Source organism: Lissotriton vulgaris, chromosome 8 (genome assembly GCF_964263255.1).
Source record: "Lissotriton vulgaris chromosome 8, aLisVul1.2, whole genome shotgun sequence".
In the NCBI taxonomy this organism is placed as follows: domain Eukaryota; kingdom Metazoa; phylum Chordata; class Amphibia; order Caudata; family Salamandridae; genus Lissotriton; species Lissotriton vulgaris.
The window spans coordinates 912,642,217-912,662,965 of NC_141696.1; the positions used below are offsets into that span (position 1 = coordinate 912,642,217).

At 50.7% G+C, this 20,749-nt stretch overlaps 1 protein-coding gene across 3 annotated transcripts; it reads right to left on the reverse strand.

The window, feature by feature from the left end:
* Positions 1-238: 238 nt before the first annotated feature.
* On the reverse strand, positions 239-7,842 carry SLITRK5 (SLIT and NTRK like family member 5). Of its 3 annotated transcripts, none has more exons than XM_086934804.1 (2): positions 7,507-7,842; positions 239-5,411 (listed from the first exon to the last, which is right to left on the reverse strand). In XM_086934804.1, exons 1-2 carry the CDS (start codon positions 7,661-7,663, stop codon positions 2,731-2,733), a joined length of 2,838 nt encoding a protein of 945 aa, XP_086790930.1. In that variant the 5' UTR covers positions 7,664-7,842; the 3' UTR covers positions 239-2,730. The 3 variants fall into 3 exon arrangements, with proteins under 3 accessions (XP_086790930.1, XP_086790933.1, XP_086790934.1); XM_086934807.1 differs by lacking the exon at positions 7,507-7,842 and adding an exon at positions 6,310-7,320; XM_086934808.1 differs by lacking the exon at positions 7,507-7,842 and adding an exon at positions 6,562-6,588.
* Positions 7,843-20,749: the final 12,907 nt, after the last annotated feature.

Sequence of the window (20,749 nt, forward strand, 5' to 3'; positions counted from 1 at the left end):
TCTCCGGCGCCCCACGCTCTGTGATTGGCTAATGGCGATGCATATATTTTTGAGAAGGGCAACCAAATGGGAGGTCAGTTTCATCAGAGCCATTTTTTCCGGAGTGCTGGAAAGATTAAACACGTTTCATTACTGTCATTTAAATCGCCAGGAGTAGATTTTTATTTCCCGTATTTCTCCTTCACCAAACATTTACATATATCAGCTCTGTCACAGCCACCGAGGCGACACGTAGAAATTCAAACATAGAAACCAGGTAATTTAAAAGTGATTTTTCCTTTATCAACAAACCATGATTTGAAACATCTGCTTTGTGAACCGAACTACATTTTAATAGCAAGTTTTTTTTGGATAGTGTCAAATAAATATATTTCAAAATAAATGGTCATTTGAACACAGTTTACATATAATGTGCACTCTCATATCCTTTGTTTAGTATACAGACCCACAACCAGTCAATGTTACCCAGTTTCCTCGCCCCCAAGTAGCAGGGCATTGTATCGCCTGGGTATCCGGGTAGCCGTGTGTGTGCCTGACTGCACTTTTTAGAAGCATCAGCAATGGAGACTGCATGAAAAGAACGGAAAACTGAACCTGATGGTGCACTAAGATGTAAAGCTCCTTTGTATCAGGGACATTGCGGGAGTGTGAGGAGCTGGCACGAGCTGATGAGAACAAAAAAAAAGCTTATTAAAAAGATGGGCTACTGTGCAGAGCGCGTCGCACGCCTTTTCACTTCCATAAAGTGAGTGACAGTGGAGGGCTGTGCCGCCAATGGCTAATGTCTATGGGGTAGAATACATCGTGTGACCTTTGCGTACCCCCACCGAGGCCATTCATCAAAGACAGGGTAAGAAATGCACAATACACAAACGAGTAGATCTTCACGGAAGAGTCGAGTACCGTATATTAAGTAGGGCATTGCATATATGGGCTGACCTCACAATGCTAAGTATAAAAAAGTAGAGAAAGGAACTACAAATGAGTTTCCAAAATGCCTTAAAGTTCTGGATACATAAATAGTTTTATATATTAAGAAAACTACCTTCCTGCTCACTGTTCCTCTTGATGAATGAGCCCTCTGCAACAGGTCCACTTTTATTTTGTCTTCTGTTTTTCTTTTCTTATCGGTTTATTTCGAGAGAGGGGGCTCCTACTTGGAATCTTGGGACTGTGTCCCAAAAAATGGAATAGCCTGGGTAAAGTCAAATGAGCAGCATGACATGCGTGCAATGTCATCGCTAACTGTGCCGTGGTGCCAAAGTGAATACAAAACTGAAAATGGAAACGAAAAAGGACACAGACGAGCACAACTGCTAGGGGCAACGTGTGTCTTAACCTTATAGTTTGTCTTCCCTGAACCGTGTGTCAGTGCAGATATTAATTTTTGCCATTTGCACGGTTGTCAGTGTGAATTAAAGTGCTGCAACGCGTACATCTAAAAAAATAACACACCTGTTTGGTGCATTGGTAGTGCTCCCATTTCACTAGTAATTGAGAAATTTGCAAGCGAACCTCAAACAAGCCAAACACAAGTTTGCATTTTTAGATAGTGACAGCTTAATTTCTTCACGTTGGCGAAATGTAATTAATAGTCTGATGACTAATGAAAAAAAATAATGTTTTCGACGTCTGGGTCGCCAATGTAATAACCGTATAGGCTCGATATCTGCCAGGTGCAGTGTTTCTCTAACATTGCACAGTGTAGACATTTCTACAGATCCTCACTTATGCCGGTGTGGGGGTGGGGGCGGGGCTTGCAAAATCATCAGTGTAAGTGCAATTAAAAATGACTGGAGCGATCAGGTGCTGGCCAGTCCAATAGAATTGGTGTAGCTAATAAAAAGAAGCACGTTCTTTCGCAGCTAATGAAAAGAAGCACCTTATTTTGCTGGAATCCACAGTCCCCACTTACCCCCTTACCTGGACCTCTCACCAAACACCCCAAAAAACCATACCCCTACGAAAGAGCAATGCAACTTTATGGTACCCTGGCCGGATTACTTGTCCTGGATTGTCTTTCTGATTTTGGTCATTATTACTGATAATTTATAGTGAATGTAAAAGAACAATTATCACTTCAGCTTTGGAAATAAAGCCCCTTAAATGTAGTGCAACACCTCTGAGCAAAAACCACGGACTAAAAGAGGGAAATGGGGGACCTACACGCATATAAAAATAGGTGCTACAATAAAATATGTTATCTCTCATCAATAAGTTATTTTTGACTAACCGGTTATGGGTCACACATGTCTGCACCCTGTGATGTGACCCAGTTTAGAGCGCACCACAGTTTCCATTTCAGAGGTCCAAAGCACATAAGAAATCGTCCCTCCAGAAAAAAGAGGGAGCCCCCCGAGGTGAAAAGCAGGGGTGGGGTGCTGAGCTCTGCAAGACAGAAGGCTTGAGGGGAGTGCTGGCCTATGACCTCCTTTTTGACCTGTTGCACCGGCCTTGGACCGCCAGTCGAGGGACCGGCCATGTCCTGCAGAAGCAGGCCTCACCACCGTGATCCTCCAGCCTTCCCTCCACAGCCTCTCCTCAAAAAGAGAGAGCATCGCACCCCCTTCCAGTATCTTCCGCAGAAAGCTGTAATTCATGTGCCAAGGCACTTCGTCAACCTAACGTTTCAAATAACAAAACAAAAATAAAACCAAAAAAAAAATCAGCAAGGATTTTCATTTTTCTGTGGTTTTCTGTTTTTTTAATATAAATTATTTCAAGTGTTTTTCAGAATTGGCTAAATGTCGTATGTTTTTCGAGCACCTCCAAGTAGTCCGGCTCCACGTTGAGCTTAGCCTTGAGTTCCAGGTACTCGCTGCGGCTGGGCTCCACATAGACAGGGCCAGGCCCGCTGTAAAGCACCGTCTCCCGGATCCGCTCCGGGTGCAGGAACGGGCGCTTCACCTCGTAGCTGGGCGTGTAGGTGAAGGGCGCCGGGCTGATGAACTTGTAGTCCGTGCTGTTGCCGGGGGCCGGCGGCTTGTCGGGCTCCAGGATGCCCCGGTAGAAGCGCTCGGCGTCCGCCTGGGGGCGCTCCTCGCGCGGTTCGATGGTGCTGACGCTGTAACCTGCGCTGCGGGCGGCGCTGCTGCCGCCCTCACGCTCCTCTTCCAGGTGGTTGCTGTAGCCGCCCTTGAGTTCGTGCAGGTCCTTGTAGTCCTCGGTGGTGGGGCCCTCCCGGGAGCGGTAGATGGGGTTCTTGCACATGTGGCCCAGGGGGTGCGGGATGTACTCGTACACGTGCCCTGCCGGGGTCTTGACCTTGGGCAGTGGCCTGTTGCTGTACACGCTGTACTGCATGTTGAAGGAGCTGACGTCCGAGTTGTTGGCGCTGGCCGGCTCGCCCTGGCTCTTCTTGCGCCGCTTCATGACCAGCACGAAGAGGCCGGCCGCCACGAAGACGGACATGATGAACACCAGCAGCAGGCTGAGGATCAGCACCGACAGGGGCACCGAGCTGGCGCCGGGATTGATGGTGAAGGACGACACCAGCGTGGTGGTGCGCTCCGAGGCCTGCTCGGCAGCTGAGGGGGTCGGGGTGGCTGCGGGCGCCTTGGGGAGCGGGCAGAGCAGCTCGGCGCCCACTGCCCGCATGTCCTGCCCTCTGTACTTCTCTGGCGTCTTGCACAGGACGTCCTCCACCAGCACGCCCGCGTTCAATTGCTCCAGCCACAGCTTCATGCCCACGGCGTCACAGGTGCAGTCCCACGGGTTTTCGTGCAGGTCGAACTGCACCAGTGCCCGCAGCTGGTCCAGCACCCCGCTGACGGGCAGCGAGGAGAAGTGGTTGGCCCGCAGGCTGAGCCGCGACAGGTTCACCTCGGAGAAGAGGTTGCTGGGTAAAGTCCTCAGGAGGTTGTTGTTGAGGAACAGCAGCTGCAGGCTGGCCAGGGAGTCGAAGGTGCGAGGTTCGATCACCCTGATGCCGTTGGACTGCAGGAAGAGGTACTGCAGGTTCTGCAGGCCGTAGAAGAGCTCCGGGCTCAGCCTCTCGATCAGGTTCCCGTTCAGGTAGAGCCGGCGCAGGTTGGTGAGGTCGGCGAAGGCCCTCTCCTGGATGTAGGAGATGCGGTTGTTGCCCAGGTGCAGCAGGTCCAGCCCGGTGGCCTCGTCGAAGTCGGCCCTGCGCACGCTGGTGATGTAGTTCTCGGTCAGGTACATTTTCTTGGGGTTGTAGGGCTTGGGCTGCAGGTCCCCGATGCTGTCCAGCTTGCGCTCCTGGCAGTTCACGTTGAGGCCCAGGTCGGAGATCTGCAGGTTGCACGTGCAGGCGGCGGGGCAGTCCACTGGCACCGGGGATTTGGTCTGGTAGGCAATGCTTGGGCCGTAGATGCTGAAGCCCGGGTCTTTGGAGGGGAGACGGCTGGTGGGCCGCACCCGGGTCTTGTTGGGCTGGCGGGTGCCCTTGGGGGACCTCGGAGGGGACCGGTTGGCCGCAGATGAAGAGGTCACCGCGGAGTTGACGGAGGCCGGGGTGGTGTGGAAATATCCCTTGGTGCTCAGCGGGACCTGGGGCCTCATCTCGAATCCTGAGATCACACTCTGCGGGCAAAGCTCCTGCTTGGACACCTCGTCCAGGTCCCTCCCGTGGAGCCGGAAGGGGGTCTCGCACACCACGTCCCCCACCAGGGCCGAGTAGGAGATGCTGTCCAGCCAGTCCTTGAGGGCGATCAGCTCGCACGAGCAGTTCCAGGGGTTCTCCACCAGCTGCAGCTCCACCACCTTGTCCATGTGCTGCAGGAGGCCCTGGTAGGGCAGCAGCTTCAGCCGGTTGCCCCGCAGGTCCAGGTGGGTGAGGGGCACGAAGCGGAAGAGGTTGTGGGGCAGGCTGGACAGCAGGTTGTCGTTGAGGATGAGCACCTGCAGCGAGTGCAGGCGGCTGAAGGCGTTGGCGTCGATGGAGCTGACGTAGTTGTAGTCCACCTGCAGGTACTCCAGGCTCTCCAGGCCCTGGAAGGTGTCGTCCCTCAGCAGCTCGAGCTTGTTGTTGTTCAGGTGCAGCCGGCGCAGGCCCTGCAGCCCGTTGAAGGCCCCGGCCTCGATCTCCTGAATGTCGTTGTTGCCCAGGTGCAGGATGCTGGCCCCGCTGTAGTTGAGGAACTCGTTGGGGTAGAGGCGGCTGAGCAGGTTGCCCGAGAGGAGGAGGTGGTAGAGGGGGTGCCGCGGCGGGCTGACCTCCGAGAGCCCGATGATGCCCCGGTTCTCACAGCTCACGGTGAGCACGCCGTCCTTCTCCTCGCACGGGCAGGCGTTGTCGCAAACCTCCCCATAGTATTCCAGGCTCTCGGCCCACGAGATGACCAGCGACGTGAGGGCTATCGCGATAGTCTGCAGCATCCACACCTGCATCTTTCTGTTTAGGTCCTGGTCGAAAGTCACCGAGGAGCAGCAGACGTGCATTTTATCTCCTGCGGAGAGAAGAGAGCAGAATGTCACCAGCAGCAACGACAACAAAGCCTCATCGCGATTTTCGCGATATTCATCTGCATATACACATGACCTCTCTGCACAGTAAATCAAAACCGGGACTATCTACAGTATTTTGCAAGACACGTTTATATAGTTTCTAACATGGGTGCCAGTCTGAATTAATGCATGGGTATTTAGTCACCCGGTGCTGTCTAAAATCTAGGACAATGGGCGCCGGACCGGCTCGAAGCTTCTTCCCCGCGCTAAGATTTTCATACTCATCAATAAATATACATAAAATGGCTGTCAGACTGCTATCTCCGTTCTAATTTAAGAGGAAGGGAGAGCACCATATTTTCCCAGGATTTCCCACCTTAACTGCCGCGCTGAGAACCAACCCATCCCTCATTTCAGCACCTCTCTCGAGAACAGCGGTCTCCAGGTGAACAGGAGGAGGGGCGCTTGCGCATTATTTGGCTGATGGTGGACTTTAATACGTTTTTCGTGGTAGTTAAAAATGACAGGACGAAGGCTCGCCTCCCACTCTCTCCCTCGTCGTCTCATCACCAGATAATTTCAATCCCTAGAAATGTCACGCGCTGCAACAAGCACAGTTCCTTGTGTAACAACATTAAACCCAGTTCGATTTTTATGAACGACTGGAACTGAAACCTACAAGGGGTTAGGTGTCATGTGCATATATTTCCTTGAAGGGTAAGAGTAGTGCCCTGTGATCAACATTTGCGCCACAATCGCCCTGCTGCTTCGAGTCCTGCATCTTTTTAGCTCATTTCCGTCTATTTATTTCGCTCCCCGCCTACATACTTTTAACCGAGAATCACACAGGCTGCAAAGCACCCCCGTCTGCCTTGGTTTCGGCTCCGGTCATATACTCACCCTCGAGATGTCAAGCTGTGGGCACCCCGTGGCCAGTCCCAGAAACACGTCTCTTCGAGCAAGGGCACGTACGTCCCACGCCAACCCCCTCCATGCCTCTGGGCATGGAAGTGGCGCCTAAAACTCGGCTCCGAAAAGGCTTCCAGTCCGAGCTGCTGAGCTCCCTGCTATGATCAGCGATGGCCGTCAGTGCGCTTCATCCTGCCCGGGGACGTGAAATCCCCCCAAACCAGCCCAGCAGGAGCGACTTACGTCAGTGATCTCAGACTCAAAATCCACCTCTCCGCCAGGCGAGCCCGTCTTCCCCTCATCCTCCCTCAGAGCGTCCCTGCGTGTTCAGGGGTTTCCACAATGAAGCGCCACGAGGCTGCGAGTGAGCCCGATGCAGCGGTGTGTCTGTTCCACAGCACAAAGCCGCTCTCAGTCTGTGCGGTTCGAGCAGGTGGGCATTCTCGGCTGCCACAGTTCCGATTGGCCTTGATCTTCATGCCAGAAGTCCGGTGCGTGCAGGAAAGCAGAGCTCGGCATGCGTCTGTAGGAAGGCGAGAATCCACTCGAACTAGCCACTGGCCAGAAGCTGTGCCGTCAGCAGTGCAGCCCGGCGGCTCGAGGCGGGGTGGGACGCCTCTCCTTGAGGCTGCGTGCTGAGAGAGGGGGCTGCATCCCGCCACATTTCAGCCACGCAGGGTGGCTAAACGTCACCCAGTAAAGTCAACCGTGCCGCAGCCCTCCTCCGTGCGCGCCGAGCCATCCATCCGGCGGAGGTTACCTCTCCCAAAAGGCAGGACTCCTCCTCAACTTCCGGAGCCGCACCAACTTCGACCCTCGTGCTCAGGAATGGCGTGGGCGTCTGGCTGGGTCTTAAGACCCAGGAGACGGAGACCCAAAAAACAAGGATGAGGAAGGGAGCCTCGAGGGAGGTGTGCGCGCTAAGCCTGCGCTGGCGAGCACGCCCGGGGTTATATCCTTTGCAGAGGAGGCATTGCTAGCTCAGGTCACATCCGCCTTCCTCCTCAAGAGTTGGAAGCTGTCTTTACCGCACTGCATCGGGCGCCCAACAGCCTCCTCTCAATCCCACCCCGCACAATGACTTCACGTAGAGCCAAACAGCAACAATAAGCAGCACTCCGCCCCCTCCCCTCCAAGCAAACGCCGCTCCTTCCCACCGCCTCCCCCGGCTGCGCCGGTGCTACTTACTGTGTGTGGGGGCTCCGGGGCCCGGGGGTGGCCGGCGCCCCTCCGCCCTGCATGCTGTCCTCGGGGCCGGGGGCGCAGGGCCGTGGGGAGCCGGGTGGCGCAGCTCCGGGAGGGCCGCTCGCACCGCCGGGCAGCAGCGGCAGGCGCGCACACACATAGGCACACGGAGCTCCCGCGGCTCCCAGGGACCCCCAGCCAGCAGGGAGACGGGCAGGCAGAGATGGAGGGCGGAAGGCAGAGCTGGCTGCAGCCTGAGAGAGAGAGAGAGAAGCACAGAGATGCAGAGGAGGGAGGGGGAGAGCAGCCAGCAGACACTGCCTCTTTCACTGACAACGTGACGGGCAGGGCTGATTCTCCAGGCTGTCTGTGCACACGCTTGCCATGCAGAATGTGCAGCACACAAGTGAAGGCGCCGGACTGACTTTCATGGGATGCCCTCACTGGAAGAAAGAACGACCTGGAGGGGCGGGGGCGCCCACTGACATTCACTCCAGGCACGGGCATTAGCAGATAGCATACATACATAGCATGCAGGGATGCACACACATCCTACATGCTTACATAGCAGGTATCCACACAAAACGACATGCATACATATAGCAGGTATGCACAAAATGCATGCATATATAGCAGGTATGCACAGCCTACATGCATACATAGCAGGTATGCACAGAGTACGTGCATATATAGCAGGTGTGCACAGCCCCACACGCACCACTGACAGGCATGCACAGATCGTCATACTTGGCAGAGGCATTCATGGACGGGCACATACATAGAGAAACACATAGTCGCTCTAACACGGGATGGCTCACAAGCTCAAGACACAGAGACATTAGAGCTCGCAGAAACACACAGATCTGGTACAGGAGTGCTCGGATATACACATACACAAAGACACATACTAGAAGATGGCATTCGCGAGCCCACAAGTGCACCGTTATTGGCAGATTAAAAGACGGGCACACATGTGCAACAAAGCATATTACCAAAAGAAATGCTTGGAAGTACACACATATACATTATCAGTTGTACACAATGGACAAAGGCAAGCACGCTCTCTCTCTCACACACAAACACACACACATGTGCATAATTTATCATGAAGCATAAAAAGACAGGTGCACGCACTTTCGGTGAAGAAATAGTCTTTCATTGACAAATACTAACCATGTTAATTCTAACCACACACACAATTCCAGCCACACTGGACATAGTCATTGACGAATACATGCATATGCACACACACTACTACACACAAACACGCACATGCATTCACTAAACAGGCATCCACGACCAACATCTTACGGTGTATCCCTCACACACAGACCGTCCCATCCCACGAACACCCACAGACATATACTCTGCAAATAGCTATGCGGTCCACAGCTCCAACTTTCACTTTCACCCTCTCTCACACACAAGCACACGGATACACACACTTGCCTATTACATCTCAGCATGAACGGAACCGCAGCCATGCACATTTAAGCTGCAGTGATGCATGCACTGGGGCAGACTTAGACCAACAAGATAGCCACATGATGGTCACTCATGACTATTCTCCCACCAGCACGCACACGACACAAGGTATCGGCATGCACGGAGAACCCTCCTCTCACACCTACTGTGCACAGGCATCCACATACCCATGCACGCTAGTCTTAGGCATGGTTTGGTATAACCCTCACACACACCGCCTCCCGTTCAAGTATTATCTCTCTCCCACGCACCGTCTATTTTTCTCTTCCTCTCTGTCGCTGACGCACATCAAGTAGACAATTATTGTCCCGCCAACACACACTTCCACACAGACGCGAACAAATCTAGCCAAAAACCAGCCTTGCCTACTTAGAACACCCCCACCCTTCAGACTGACGCCAGTCCGCCCTTACTATATTTTTCTAAAGCTATATCCTCTCAAAAGCCTGCGTTGTCTCCGTTCACCCCCACTGGGCAACACACATCAGTCTACAGTCTCCATTCATAGAGCGGTCCACGCTTCCAACCCCATCTCTCCCTCCTGGAATGTCTCGCGCAATCCCCCGCTTCCAATTCCCGCCCTTTCACGTCCTTCAATATGCTCGTTTCCTGCAGCTGAAGCTTCACTGCTCCATGTCTCCGCTCCCCCTTCTTCATCCCCCGCCGCCCAGCCCCACCTTACATTCCCTCACTGCTCCTCAGGGTGTGCAGAGCGCGCGTGGAACTAGGCTGCAGAAAGACAGACTGATAGCCCCGAGAGTCCTGTTGGTATGGCGAGACGGATGGTTCTGCCCAGGGGTACGTGAAGGCTCGAGCAAGGCACATTTCTTTACGGCGTGAGCCCGGGATCTTCACCTTCTAATACCTCAGTCGCCTAGAACTCGTAGCGTTTATCATTCTAGCGCTGTGCAGCTGAAACGGGGCTTGGACGACATAGGGGACAAAGTATCATTCACAAGTAGTGGGAGAGTTTGTTGAGGGCAAGATAGGTTTTGAAATATCAGAAAACAAGTGTGACGATAGCACAGAGAAACGTACCGTTCTTGCATGTGGCTTAACAAGCAGCGAAGTTCACTGCGTATATCCCTCGCCTAACTGAATACACCCTACTTCCGGCGCGTTTTTGATATTCTGTCTCTCTAGCAAGCTTTCTGTGGGAGAGAATTCAAAATTTGCAAACATTCGTGACAAGAATTTTCAATTCTATTAAGGACTAGGAGGCGAGGATTATGCTTAGTCTCATTTCTTTACTGACACATAGCAGCCAATCACAATACAGTAAAGAAAAAACAGAAACAGGGCAACCATAGAGTACACCCCTAGTATATAAACAGTCTCAGAGGTAACCACTTCCTCTTTCTTTGTCCAAAATCCAGTAAGAAGAATCCAGTAAATATCAGAACCAAGGAAGACATCAATCGAAAGGACCAAAATCTGAACGTGGAGGCGGAGGAACTTCCAAGAGCCAAAGGAACAGAAGCAAGCCAACGAGGAGCAGGAACTCGCAGCAGAACGACCATAAGGGCTGAGCCGGAGGAACCTCACTTGGGATCAGAACCTGAAACAAGATACAAAGCCGTAATACACATCCTGTGTAATCATGAGCAAATAAGGGTGGGTAAAGAAAATATCAAAGCATTTATTACATTTCATTAGGAGAAAAACCATGAAGCAATGCATAGTAACAACATAATAGATACATGCACATATAACGGGTGGGATAATCCTCGCCTCCTAGTCCTTAATAGAATTGAAAATTCTTGTCACGAATGTTTGCAAATTTTGAATTCTATGTCAGGACAGGAGGCTCCGATTATGCTTGTTTAAAGCTGATCTACCACCACAGAAGCAACACTATCGATAGGCTTAAAGTAAAAAGTTTTAAACACAGAAGCAGATGACCAATCTGCAGCTTTCATGATATCAAACAGAGTTACACCCATGGAATAAGCTTTAGACGCCATCGCTCCACGTGCAGAGTGCGCGCCAAACACAGAAACATCAATTCCAGCTTCAGACATAAGCCCTCGCACCCAGCGCGCCAAGGTAGCTGGAGAAACAGGTCGAAAAGGCTTTTGTAATGCAATCAGCAGTGGACCCTGCATGTCTGAGCGCAAAGAAGCAGTACTCACCTCGTAATCCTTCAGGCATTGAACCACACAAAGGTTGGGGTGAGAAGGAAAAGAAGGATAAGAAATAGAGGTGTATTAGATTTGGTACGTCTGGAGAGACGAAAGGAAACACCTTCAGGAGTGAAGCAGCGACCCGCCAGATCCAAAGCGTGCACATCCGACACGCGCTTACAAGAAACCAGACATAGTAACATAGTTAGTTTCGCGGAAAGTTGCTTGCGAGATAAGGAAGCATTGGGAGGCCAGGCCTCCAAAAATCTGAGGACAACAGAAACATCCCACAAAGTAACATACTTAGGGGTGGGAGGTTTCGCAAATCGAACACCTTTAAGTAACCTGGAAACAAAAGGATGTTCACCCGCGGGCTTCCCATCTATGTGGGCATGACCCGCCGAGATAGCAGACCGGAAACCGTTAACAGTCGAATAAGCCAGACCAGAGGTGGCCAAGGAAGCCAGAAAATTGACAATCATGCTGATATCTGCTGAAACGGGATCAACTTGTTGTTGTGAACACCAATCACACCAACGCTTCCAAGACCCCTTATACCGTTTGTGAGTATTGGGAGCCCAGGCTTCACTAAGGAGCTTGGAAGCGTCGCCTGAAAGGCCTGGGAGCGACCAGCGTTCCCCGAGATCCTCCACGCGAGAAGAGGAAGGGAGCCTGAGAGGATCAGGGGATGAGGACCTCCGAGAGGGTCCAACAGGAGATTCCACAATGGGGGAAGGAGAAACGGTGGGGCCGAACACATTTCTAGAAGGACCGGAAACCACGCTTGAGCCCTCCAGAGAGGGGCAATCAGAATCAGATCCGTCTGAAATCGTTTGGAGTAGGCCAATACCCTGGGAATCATTAGAAATGGAGGGAAGGCATAACATAGGGTCGCTGGCCACAGTTGGAGAAAGGCATCCGTGGCTAGAGCCTGAGGGTCCGGTCTCCAACTGTAAAAATGCGGTAGTTGCGCATTGAGGCGTGAGGCAAAGAGATCTAGATGACAAGGACCCCAACGCCGATGGAGAGCACGGAAGACCCGGGGATGCAGCCTCCAATCGCTGAAATCCCGAAGATGCCTGGAGTGCCAGTCCGCTATCTGATTGTGGCATCCCGGGAGGTACTCCGCAATAACAGTGATCTTGTTCTGCAGACAGAAGTGCCAAAAATCTTTGGCGATCTCCGCCAGGATTCTGGACCTGGTCCCGCCCAGTTTGTTCACATAGCGGACTGCCGAGACATTGTCCATCCGGAGAAGGACACAACAACTGGTCTGTAGAGGAGAAAAACATTTGATCGCAAATGAGCCCGCCAGGAGCTCCAGACAGTTGATATGAAGCTTCAATTCCTGAGGGGACCAACGACCCCCGGTCGAGACCGAGCCGCAACGGGCTCCCCAGCCCCAACGACTGGCATCGGATTCTATCACCAGATCCGGAGACACACCGAAGAGGGCCCTGCCGTTCCAGGCCTCCATGTGGTCCAACCACCACTGCATCTCCCACCGGACCTCCTCCGTAAGAGGAATCTGATCGGAATATCTGAGCCCTTTCCGGAGATGAAGAATTTTCAGGCGCTGCATCGCCCTGTAATGAAGGGGACCCGGAAAAATCGCCTGAATGGAAGACGCCAGGAGACCGACTACACGCGCCAACGACCTCAATGACACAGTCGGTCTGGAAATAACAGATGTCAACTCTCTCTTGATATAACGCATCTTTTGGTTGGGCAAGAGAAGCTGACAAGTAACCGAGTCGATCTGAAAACCCAGGAAATCGATACGCTGGGCTGGTACCAAAACCGATTTCTGGACATTGATTAGAAACCCCAGAGATTGTAAAAGTGTGATGGATAATTCCAGATGATGAAGAAGTTTGAGAGGACAATCCGCCATAAGGAGAATATCGTCCAGATAAATAATCAGCCTGACCCCCAGTGACCGAAGATGTTCCACCACAGGTCTCAACAGCTTCGTGAAACACCATGGTGCTGACGACAGACCGAACGGGAGAACCTGATACTCGTACCAGACTCCCTGCCAGAGGAACTGGAGAAAACGGCGATGAGGTTTGTAAATTGGGACCGAAAGATAAGCATCCTTGAGGTCCAGCCTGACCATCCAATCCCCTTCTCGAAGGAGATCCCTCAACAGATGGATGCCCTCCATCTTGAAATGGCGATAGACTACTTCGCCGTTGAAGTCTTTCAGGTTGAGAACAAGACGAGCACCGCCCCCTTTCTTCTCGACCAGAAAGACAGAACTGGCAAACCCCTTCGGATGACGGATGGTTGGAATCACCGCCCCTTTTCGTAGAAGAGAATCTATCTCCTCTGAGAGACAAACCTGATCCTGAAGAGAAAAACTTAGACAAGGAGGGGGACAAGTCTGATGCACCGGGTGATAGAATTCTATTCTGAACCCCTGAACAGTTTGTAGCACCCAAGCATCGCTGGAGAGCATGCGCCAATTCTGCAGGAAAGATTGAATGCGACCCCCCAACATCACATCGCATGCGCGAATTAGGCTCACCTGTAGGGTGGGAATCTTGGTATTGTCCCTGATGACCACCGGAACGTCCTTTGCCATACTGGCCCTTTCCCTTTCTGGAAGGGTAAAAGTTGGCGCGGGTGGAGTAGCCAGAGTCGTATTGGCCACCACGATGCTGCGATCCACCCTTCTGGGACTGCTGTTGAGAACCGCGGCCGAACGACCGTCCCCTTTGTCGTCCGGCCTTGCTGAAAACCGGACGCATGGCCCGGCGCAAGGAGGCTTGTGCCTTATCAATGCCGCTAAAGGCAGAAACAAACTTAGTCAGTTCCTTCAGGAAAGGTTGGCCAAAAAGGAGCCCCTGCGCCTCTAGACCTGCCTCAGAGGTGGCCAGCTCTGCCAACTTTGGATCCAGCTTCAGGAGAATGGAACGTCGACGTTCCGCTGATATAGCACAATTGACGTTCCCAAACATACATACAGCTCTTTGTGCCCATTCGATTAGCTCGTCAGGGTTAACTGTCGCCGAGGCCTCCTTGGCCTTGAAACCAAGGTCCAGGATCTTGGATAAGGGACCTAACATGTCCATCAGTTTGTCCTGACAAGACCGCCAGGAGCGGTCCAAGCCTTTCTTGGGGTCTTTAGAATATTTTTTAAGATAGGTGACCATCATAGGGTCTACCTCCGGTGTATCAGCAATATGGTCTGCCAGGTCAGGCCTCGGGCACTCTGAGCGCAGCCGAGCGCGAACAGACGCGTCAAAAGGTTGGCGAACATGCGCCTCCAGGTAAGCTGCTACCGCTGGAGCGGGGAGCCATGCCGTGGAATTTGGGTGGACAATGTCCTCAGGTTCAAAATTAAGAAGGGGGGGACGCTCAAGGGCGTCCACAAAATGCTCTTTGCGGAGACGTTTCCTAGGAGGAGAGTCATGACCTGAAGAGGCTTGACCATGGTCTGACTCCTCCGCACAAAGAGATACAGAAGACCTGGATTTGTCAGAAGATAAAACCTTCGCCAGTCTCTGAAAATCCAATTTGTGGGGGTTACCAGGAGACTTTGCGGATTTTTGCGAAGGAGGCAACCAGCCTTGTTGAATGGCATATTCATTAAGATGGCGTTTAAGTGGATTAATGGCTCTCACCAGAGCCTTGTTGACGGAATGCTGAACACCTTTATCCAACTCCTCCACTAAGTCATATTCAAGAGAAGTATCTTCCTCCTCCTCAAAATAACAGTCTTCATCCTCTTCATAATATTCAGCCATTGCAACAACGTGCAAAAGTCAATGCCCACAAGACTGCAGAAATATATGGGGTACCAGAGATACCAGTAATGGGGGAGTGTGACCCCAAAGCAGGCTTAACTGAGGTAAAACTCGAGTAAAGAAAACAATTCAAATGTGGAGGGAGAAAGCCTGCCGTCAAAACACTCTAGGCAGAGCCTATGCACAAAAGATACAACCGAAGCTCTTTCCTGAGCTCCGGCGTCAAGCGGGGTCAAAAGTTCAGGGCTGTGGGCTGAGCGCAGAGAAAACAGCGGTCCTTCACTCAACCGGCAGGCGGGCGTGTGAAGAAACGCCTCGAGCCGGAAATAAAGCAGCGCGCATGCGCGACGCTGTAATGCCACTGAAGCAACACCGGCTCGAGAGCGCTCGCGCTCCCAATACGAGCCGCGGACCCCTACTCCCACTCCACCAAAAGCGACCGGCACAAACGGCCAGGCACTGGGAGGCGAGCAACGCGCTCCCAACAAACGCGCCGAGAAACGGACGCTGTGAACAAATACCGGCACCGAAAGGCGGACCAGACAATTAAAGCATGCACAAGCCGCGCGCAGGTTGGAAGAAGCGCAAGATAAGGCAAGTGCACAATGAAAATACAACAATAGTCACACAGCATTAGCATGAAAAGATAAATAGACTTAACTGGCTGCGGAGCAGCAAAGAAAGAGGAAGTGGTTACCTCTGAGACTGTTTATATACTAGGGGTGTACTCTATGGTTGCCCTGTTTCTGTTTTTTCTTTACTGTATTGTGATTGGCTGCTATGTGTCAGTAAAGAAATGAGACTAAGCATAATCGGAGCCTCCTGTCCTGACATAGAATTACAGGTAGGAACCAATCTACGTGCGTTTACATTTAAGTAATCTGTTTTAAGTATTTTGTATTTCGATGTTTTGTGATCGATTGTGTTGAATAAATCTGATCGACCAGCCCCTCACGAATACTCCAAAGCCATGACTGTCCGCCCAGAGTTACCCCCGCCGAAGAAGTGGCAGTCAGTATCGACTCTCTTTTCTCCAGAATCTCCTTTCATCTTTCTAGATGCCGGGGAGGGAGACGGAGTGGCTTCTGACGCCCGATAGATGGCAGTGCAGGGCGATAAATGTGCACGAGCCTCAAGACTGCCAAGGGGGCTGTTAAAGTAATGCGTGTGGGAACGGAAAACTCTTCCAAACTGGAGCAAGTGAACAACCGCCCCCGAACTTGGCTAAGAGTGTGTCCAAGGAGACAGGCCAGACGCCACCAAACATGCCCTCAGCAGGCAGCCCTTTCGTGACTGGAAATGAGCGGCAGCCATTGCTGAGTAAAGAAGGGCGGTCTGTGCATTCTATCTATGCTGTTGAAGCGAATGCTCTTGGTGGGGCAATTTCACCACATCCGAAATAAAATGCAGATAAAGCGAGAGTAATCTCCCCTGCGGGAAAAGCTGGGCGAATTCTAGCAGCAGAACCTACCGACGGCCGACGCCGTTTAATATCGGTAGCTTCCCTCAGCAGAAAAGGCGCCTTTCTCTTTTATAAAGCGGAGTTTCAGTCGCACCGGCAATTACACGAAGCTGTTCCTTCCCGGAGGCCCAGATCAAAAATAACCTCTTGAGAACTTTCGGATTTACAGTTGTTCTCCACCCGCCGCTGGCTGAAAGGAAGGGAAATAAGCATCAACTGTTCATTCTTTACTGCACGGCACGCGCTCTAGTGTACATTGAGTGATTAATTCAACGAGTTTTCTATTTTGCTCTTAAAGAGGAATTATTCATTTTCGTATTGTTCCAGAAAAAAATAATGCAAAAAGATTAGATTTTTCTGCTGTGACGTTTAAGTGCGCCAGTGCTTTCCATGGGACTGTTTTCTGACAATGCAACATAAAGGGACTTTTGGGACCCGCCTCCCGGATTGTCCCAATCAGGCACAAACAAGGAATCATTTGAAAGGATGGTGGTTGCTTGGAATAGCAAACATCACGTGGCGGGACACTGGTCGGATATGCCTCTTCCCTCCTCCCTCCATGCAATTCTCGTCGCTGAAAGAATTCTCCAAACTGTGTGCCGCTAGGTGTCTCTGCGCGAACCTACTGTGAACATTGCGAGAAAAATTAAAATAGAAATCATGTATATCAATGTAAACAAAAACGAAGAATGAGGAAGGGAAAAAGGAGGGGGCTGAAAATTTGAGAAGTCCCGAAGGACTTCCGATCACAAACTTGACACCACATTGAAAAATAATAGACACTTCAGCTTTCAAGGAGGAACAGGCTTTGTCGTTCTATATCGTGCTGTACACTGCTGGGTTGTGTTATGTTGACTCAATGCAGACGTGTTCTGCGTTATATCATTTGCCTTTTGGAGTTGGTCTTTATGTTGTGAAAAAACTCACATATGTAAATCAACACATACCTCTTTTTTGTAAAAAAAAAATCGTCTTCATTTTAGCACATAATCTTTTCTCTTTCATTTAGGTAGTAAACACGGTTAGAAATAACTCTTGGAAACCACATATTGGTAAGTGGTGATGGGGGTGTGGGGATGTAGAAAGGGTAAGAGAGCCACGAATGATGCAGTCATGATATACAATTCAAAAAGAGTCTATGTTCTGCATCAAGTATTAACATTAATTTTACAAACTCTACCCTCAAATAAATCCATGACAACAAGAAAAACATTGACATACTTTAGTTTGGTTGCATATATCACATTTTAAGACAGCCAAAGGAGTTAGAACAATTGCCACATATTAGACCTACACCATTTGACAGCTTTATCCTCATACTTTTTGCCTTTTGCCTCGGATTTTCTAACCCTTTTTTATTGGCTATAAGATTCTGGGCACTTTGCCACTGCTGGTCAGTGCTAAAGTGCACATGCTCTATGTATAAATTGTGATATGATTGGTTATCCATGATTGGCATATTTGATTTACTGGTAAGTCCCTAGTAAATTTCACAGTGTGTGCCAGGGCTTGTAAATCAAATGCTACTAGTGGGCTTGCAACACTTGTTGCGTCACCCACATTAGTAGCCCTGTAAATGTGTCTCCGTCCTACCACTGTAGTGTCTGCATGCACAGTTGTAAACTGCCATGTTGCCCTGACAAGTACGCCCACTTGCCAGACCCAAACATCCTATTTTCTTACATATAAGGCAACCCGTAGGTAGGCCCAAGGCACCCCGATGGGCAGGGTGCAGTGTATGTGAAAGGTAGGATCAGTGGCGGCTGGTGACATTTGAACCTGGTGTGGCGGAAAATGATTTCCGCACTGTAGCTCGCGAGCGCGGCGCCCGTGCCTGAACACCCACCCCCCCCCAAGAAAAATGTGACACACACTGTGTGGTCTGTTGTCTGTCCGGTGGCCCACTCAAAAGTATAGTGGCATTAAGTATGGGACCCACGAGCATGCAAGGGAAAGAAAACCTTAGTAACTGTGAGCAAAGTAAAATGCCCAAAATAATGTTAAAGTAATTACTGAAAAGTCAATTTTGATGTTTTCTTTGGGGCACATTGAACTACCTTTCAACAGCAATTATATTAAGGTTTCTCTTCAGCAATCTCTCTGAAGGACAAGTGTTGCACAGAAAGCAAGTTAATACCTAAAATTACGATTTTTCTAAATCTTCCCAAGTGTAGGTCGAGAGAAACCAATAACTCCATATTATTGCACTGCAACTCCGCTTTTAACCCCCAACAACTTATTGAAACCTACTTCTAAAATGGTAAAATAATCAACATACGTAAAATATGAGGGTTGCACGGAGGTCTATCAATCTCACTAAACAGGGCCCGAGTTGTTAGAGATGATATAATCGCAATCTACAAATACCATTAATGCTACTTTAAAATGCAGAGACCTCCTCCATCTATTAAGGTTTTTTTTCAAAATAAGCCGAGGCAGATGCATTTTGTACACACCGAAAACATTCAGTCATGTCGACAAAAACATTCAAGGAGGTGAGTGACGTCACGTCATGTAAGACGTCATCAGGCAGGTCAGGATTGGTTAGAGCAGCCAAACTCCCCGCCCCATTAGGAGGCCGGGGGCTGTGGCATGAGGCAACCCCTGGTTTCCAAAGGGGGGGGCTAGTGCGCATGTTCCCGCCGGGCAGAAAAATGACCTGTCCGAAGAGGACACACGCACTAGCGAGTCTGCACAGCCCCACCCCCCCCCCTTTTCCTAATGGTTTCTGGTCCAGCCCGGTGACTGGCCGGCCAGAAATTAGTTGCTGAATAATGTTTGATTTTAGGCACACTGGCGGTCCCGGATGGCGGCAGTTTGCATTGGGAGGGCAACGCCCCAACGCCCCAATGGACGCACCACCGCTGGGTAGGACATGTACTGGTGTGTGTGACATGTCCTGATAGTGAAGTATTGTATATTTCGTTTTTCACTATTGAAAGGCTGTCTGTCCCGTAGGCTTAATGTTAGATTTGGGGGTCTCTAGTTGGCACAGGTAGGTACTTGTGACAAATAGGGACCCTGCCTCTAGTCAGGGTAAGTGGGCACACTCCTAAAATAACCCCTGCTCACCCCCTTGGTAGCTTGGCATGAGCAGACAGGCTTATCTCAGAGGCAGTGTGTAAAGCATTTGTGACCACATTCAGTAATCAAGTGACAACCCCTGAGATGGACACCACACAGTTGTATATTAAAAATAAGTATTCTTTATATAGACTTAACACAAGACCACAAATGACAAAAATCCACAATACCTTACTTAAGTTGGTAGTTTTAGCTTAGTTCTGTTCAGTTCTTAAAATACAACACTTTATGTCAATGTACCTTGTGATGCGTTGCGCTTAAGCTTACACAACATGCAATGTTGCAGCGATGGAAAGGCGGCAAAGTTCCGGTGCAAAGAAATAAAGACGTGAAGATCTTCCAGATGCGGCATGCTTCTCCGATGATGCGAGAAGTCTCGGTTCGATGCGTCAGCTGCAGCAGGGACACCCTCGTTCGGCGATGCAAGGCCAACAGCCTCGGCTGCGGCACTCTTCTCGGACATTGCGAGAGGCTTCTGAAAAATGCGAAAACTACAGCAGCGACATCCAAGATGCGACAGCAGCAGCTCTAACGACGGCGCACTTCTACCTCATTGCAAGACACTTCTCTCGATGCGATGCAATATGACAGCTACTGCACCGAAATTCAGGATGTGACGGCAGCAGCAGCGACGGCGACACGCTTCCTCTTCGTTGTGAGATGCTTCTCTCGATGCAGTGGAATACAACAGCTACAGCGGCGACATCCAAGCTGCGCCGGCAGCAGCAGCGATGACGAGCGGTTCTTCCTCTTAAATCACGCTTCCAGCTCCTAGCAACATGCAGTCCCTCAGAAAGCCCTAAACAACAGCAGGAACTTCCCAAGGAGCTCTGGGGAGCAGGGGGTTGAAATCTGTTGTCCCTGAGACTTCAGCAGGAGGGAAGCTCTGTTCCAAGCCCTTGGAGATCGTTCACAAGTTGAAAGCAAAGTACCCAAAGTTCTTTCTCCTCTCTTTGGCAGTCAGGCAACCACTGCAGGCCAATCCCCCAAGCATCACTTCAGCTTAGGGATAGTCTCTCCTCAGTTTCTTCAGGTTCCTCTCCTCTGCAAAGGTATCTTCTTGTTTGTCCAAAAGTGATCTAATTTCTTGGGATCAGGGTCCCAATATTTATAACCCAAAAGCCTTTGTCCTCTGAGGGTAGAGGGGCCTTTGCCCAGTCTAAACCAGTTCTGGAGCACTCTGTTTACATGACTCCTTATTTCCTTTCACAGTGCAGGGCAGAAACATCAGACGCCCCACAGGAGGTAGAGCCAGCATTGTGGATGAAAGGCACAGCCCTGGAGCACTCTGTTGACATGATTCCTTCTCTCCTTTCACAGTGCAGGGCAGAGACATCAGA

Coding starts and splice junctions, on each gene's coding strand:
- SLITRK5 (XM_086934804.1), bottom strand. CDS start 7,663: ATGTGTGTGCGCGCCTGCCGCTGCTGCCCGGCGGTGCGAGCGGCCCTC. Junction 5,412..7,506: donor CCCCGGAGCCCCCACACACA/GTAAGTAGCACC, acceptor TTCTCTCCGCAG/GAGATAAAATGCACGTCTGC.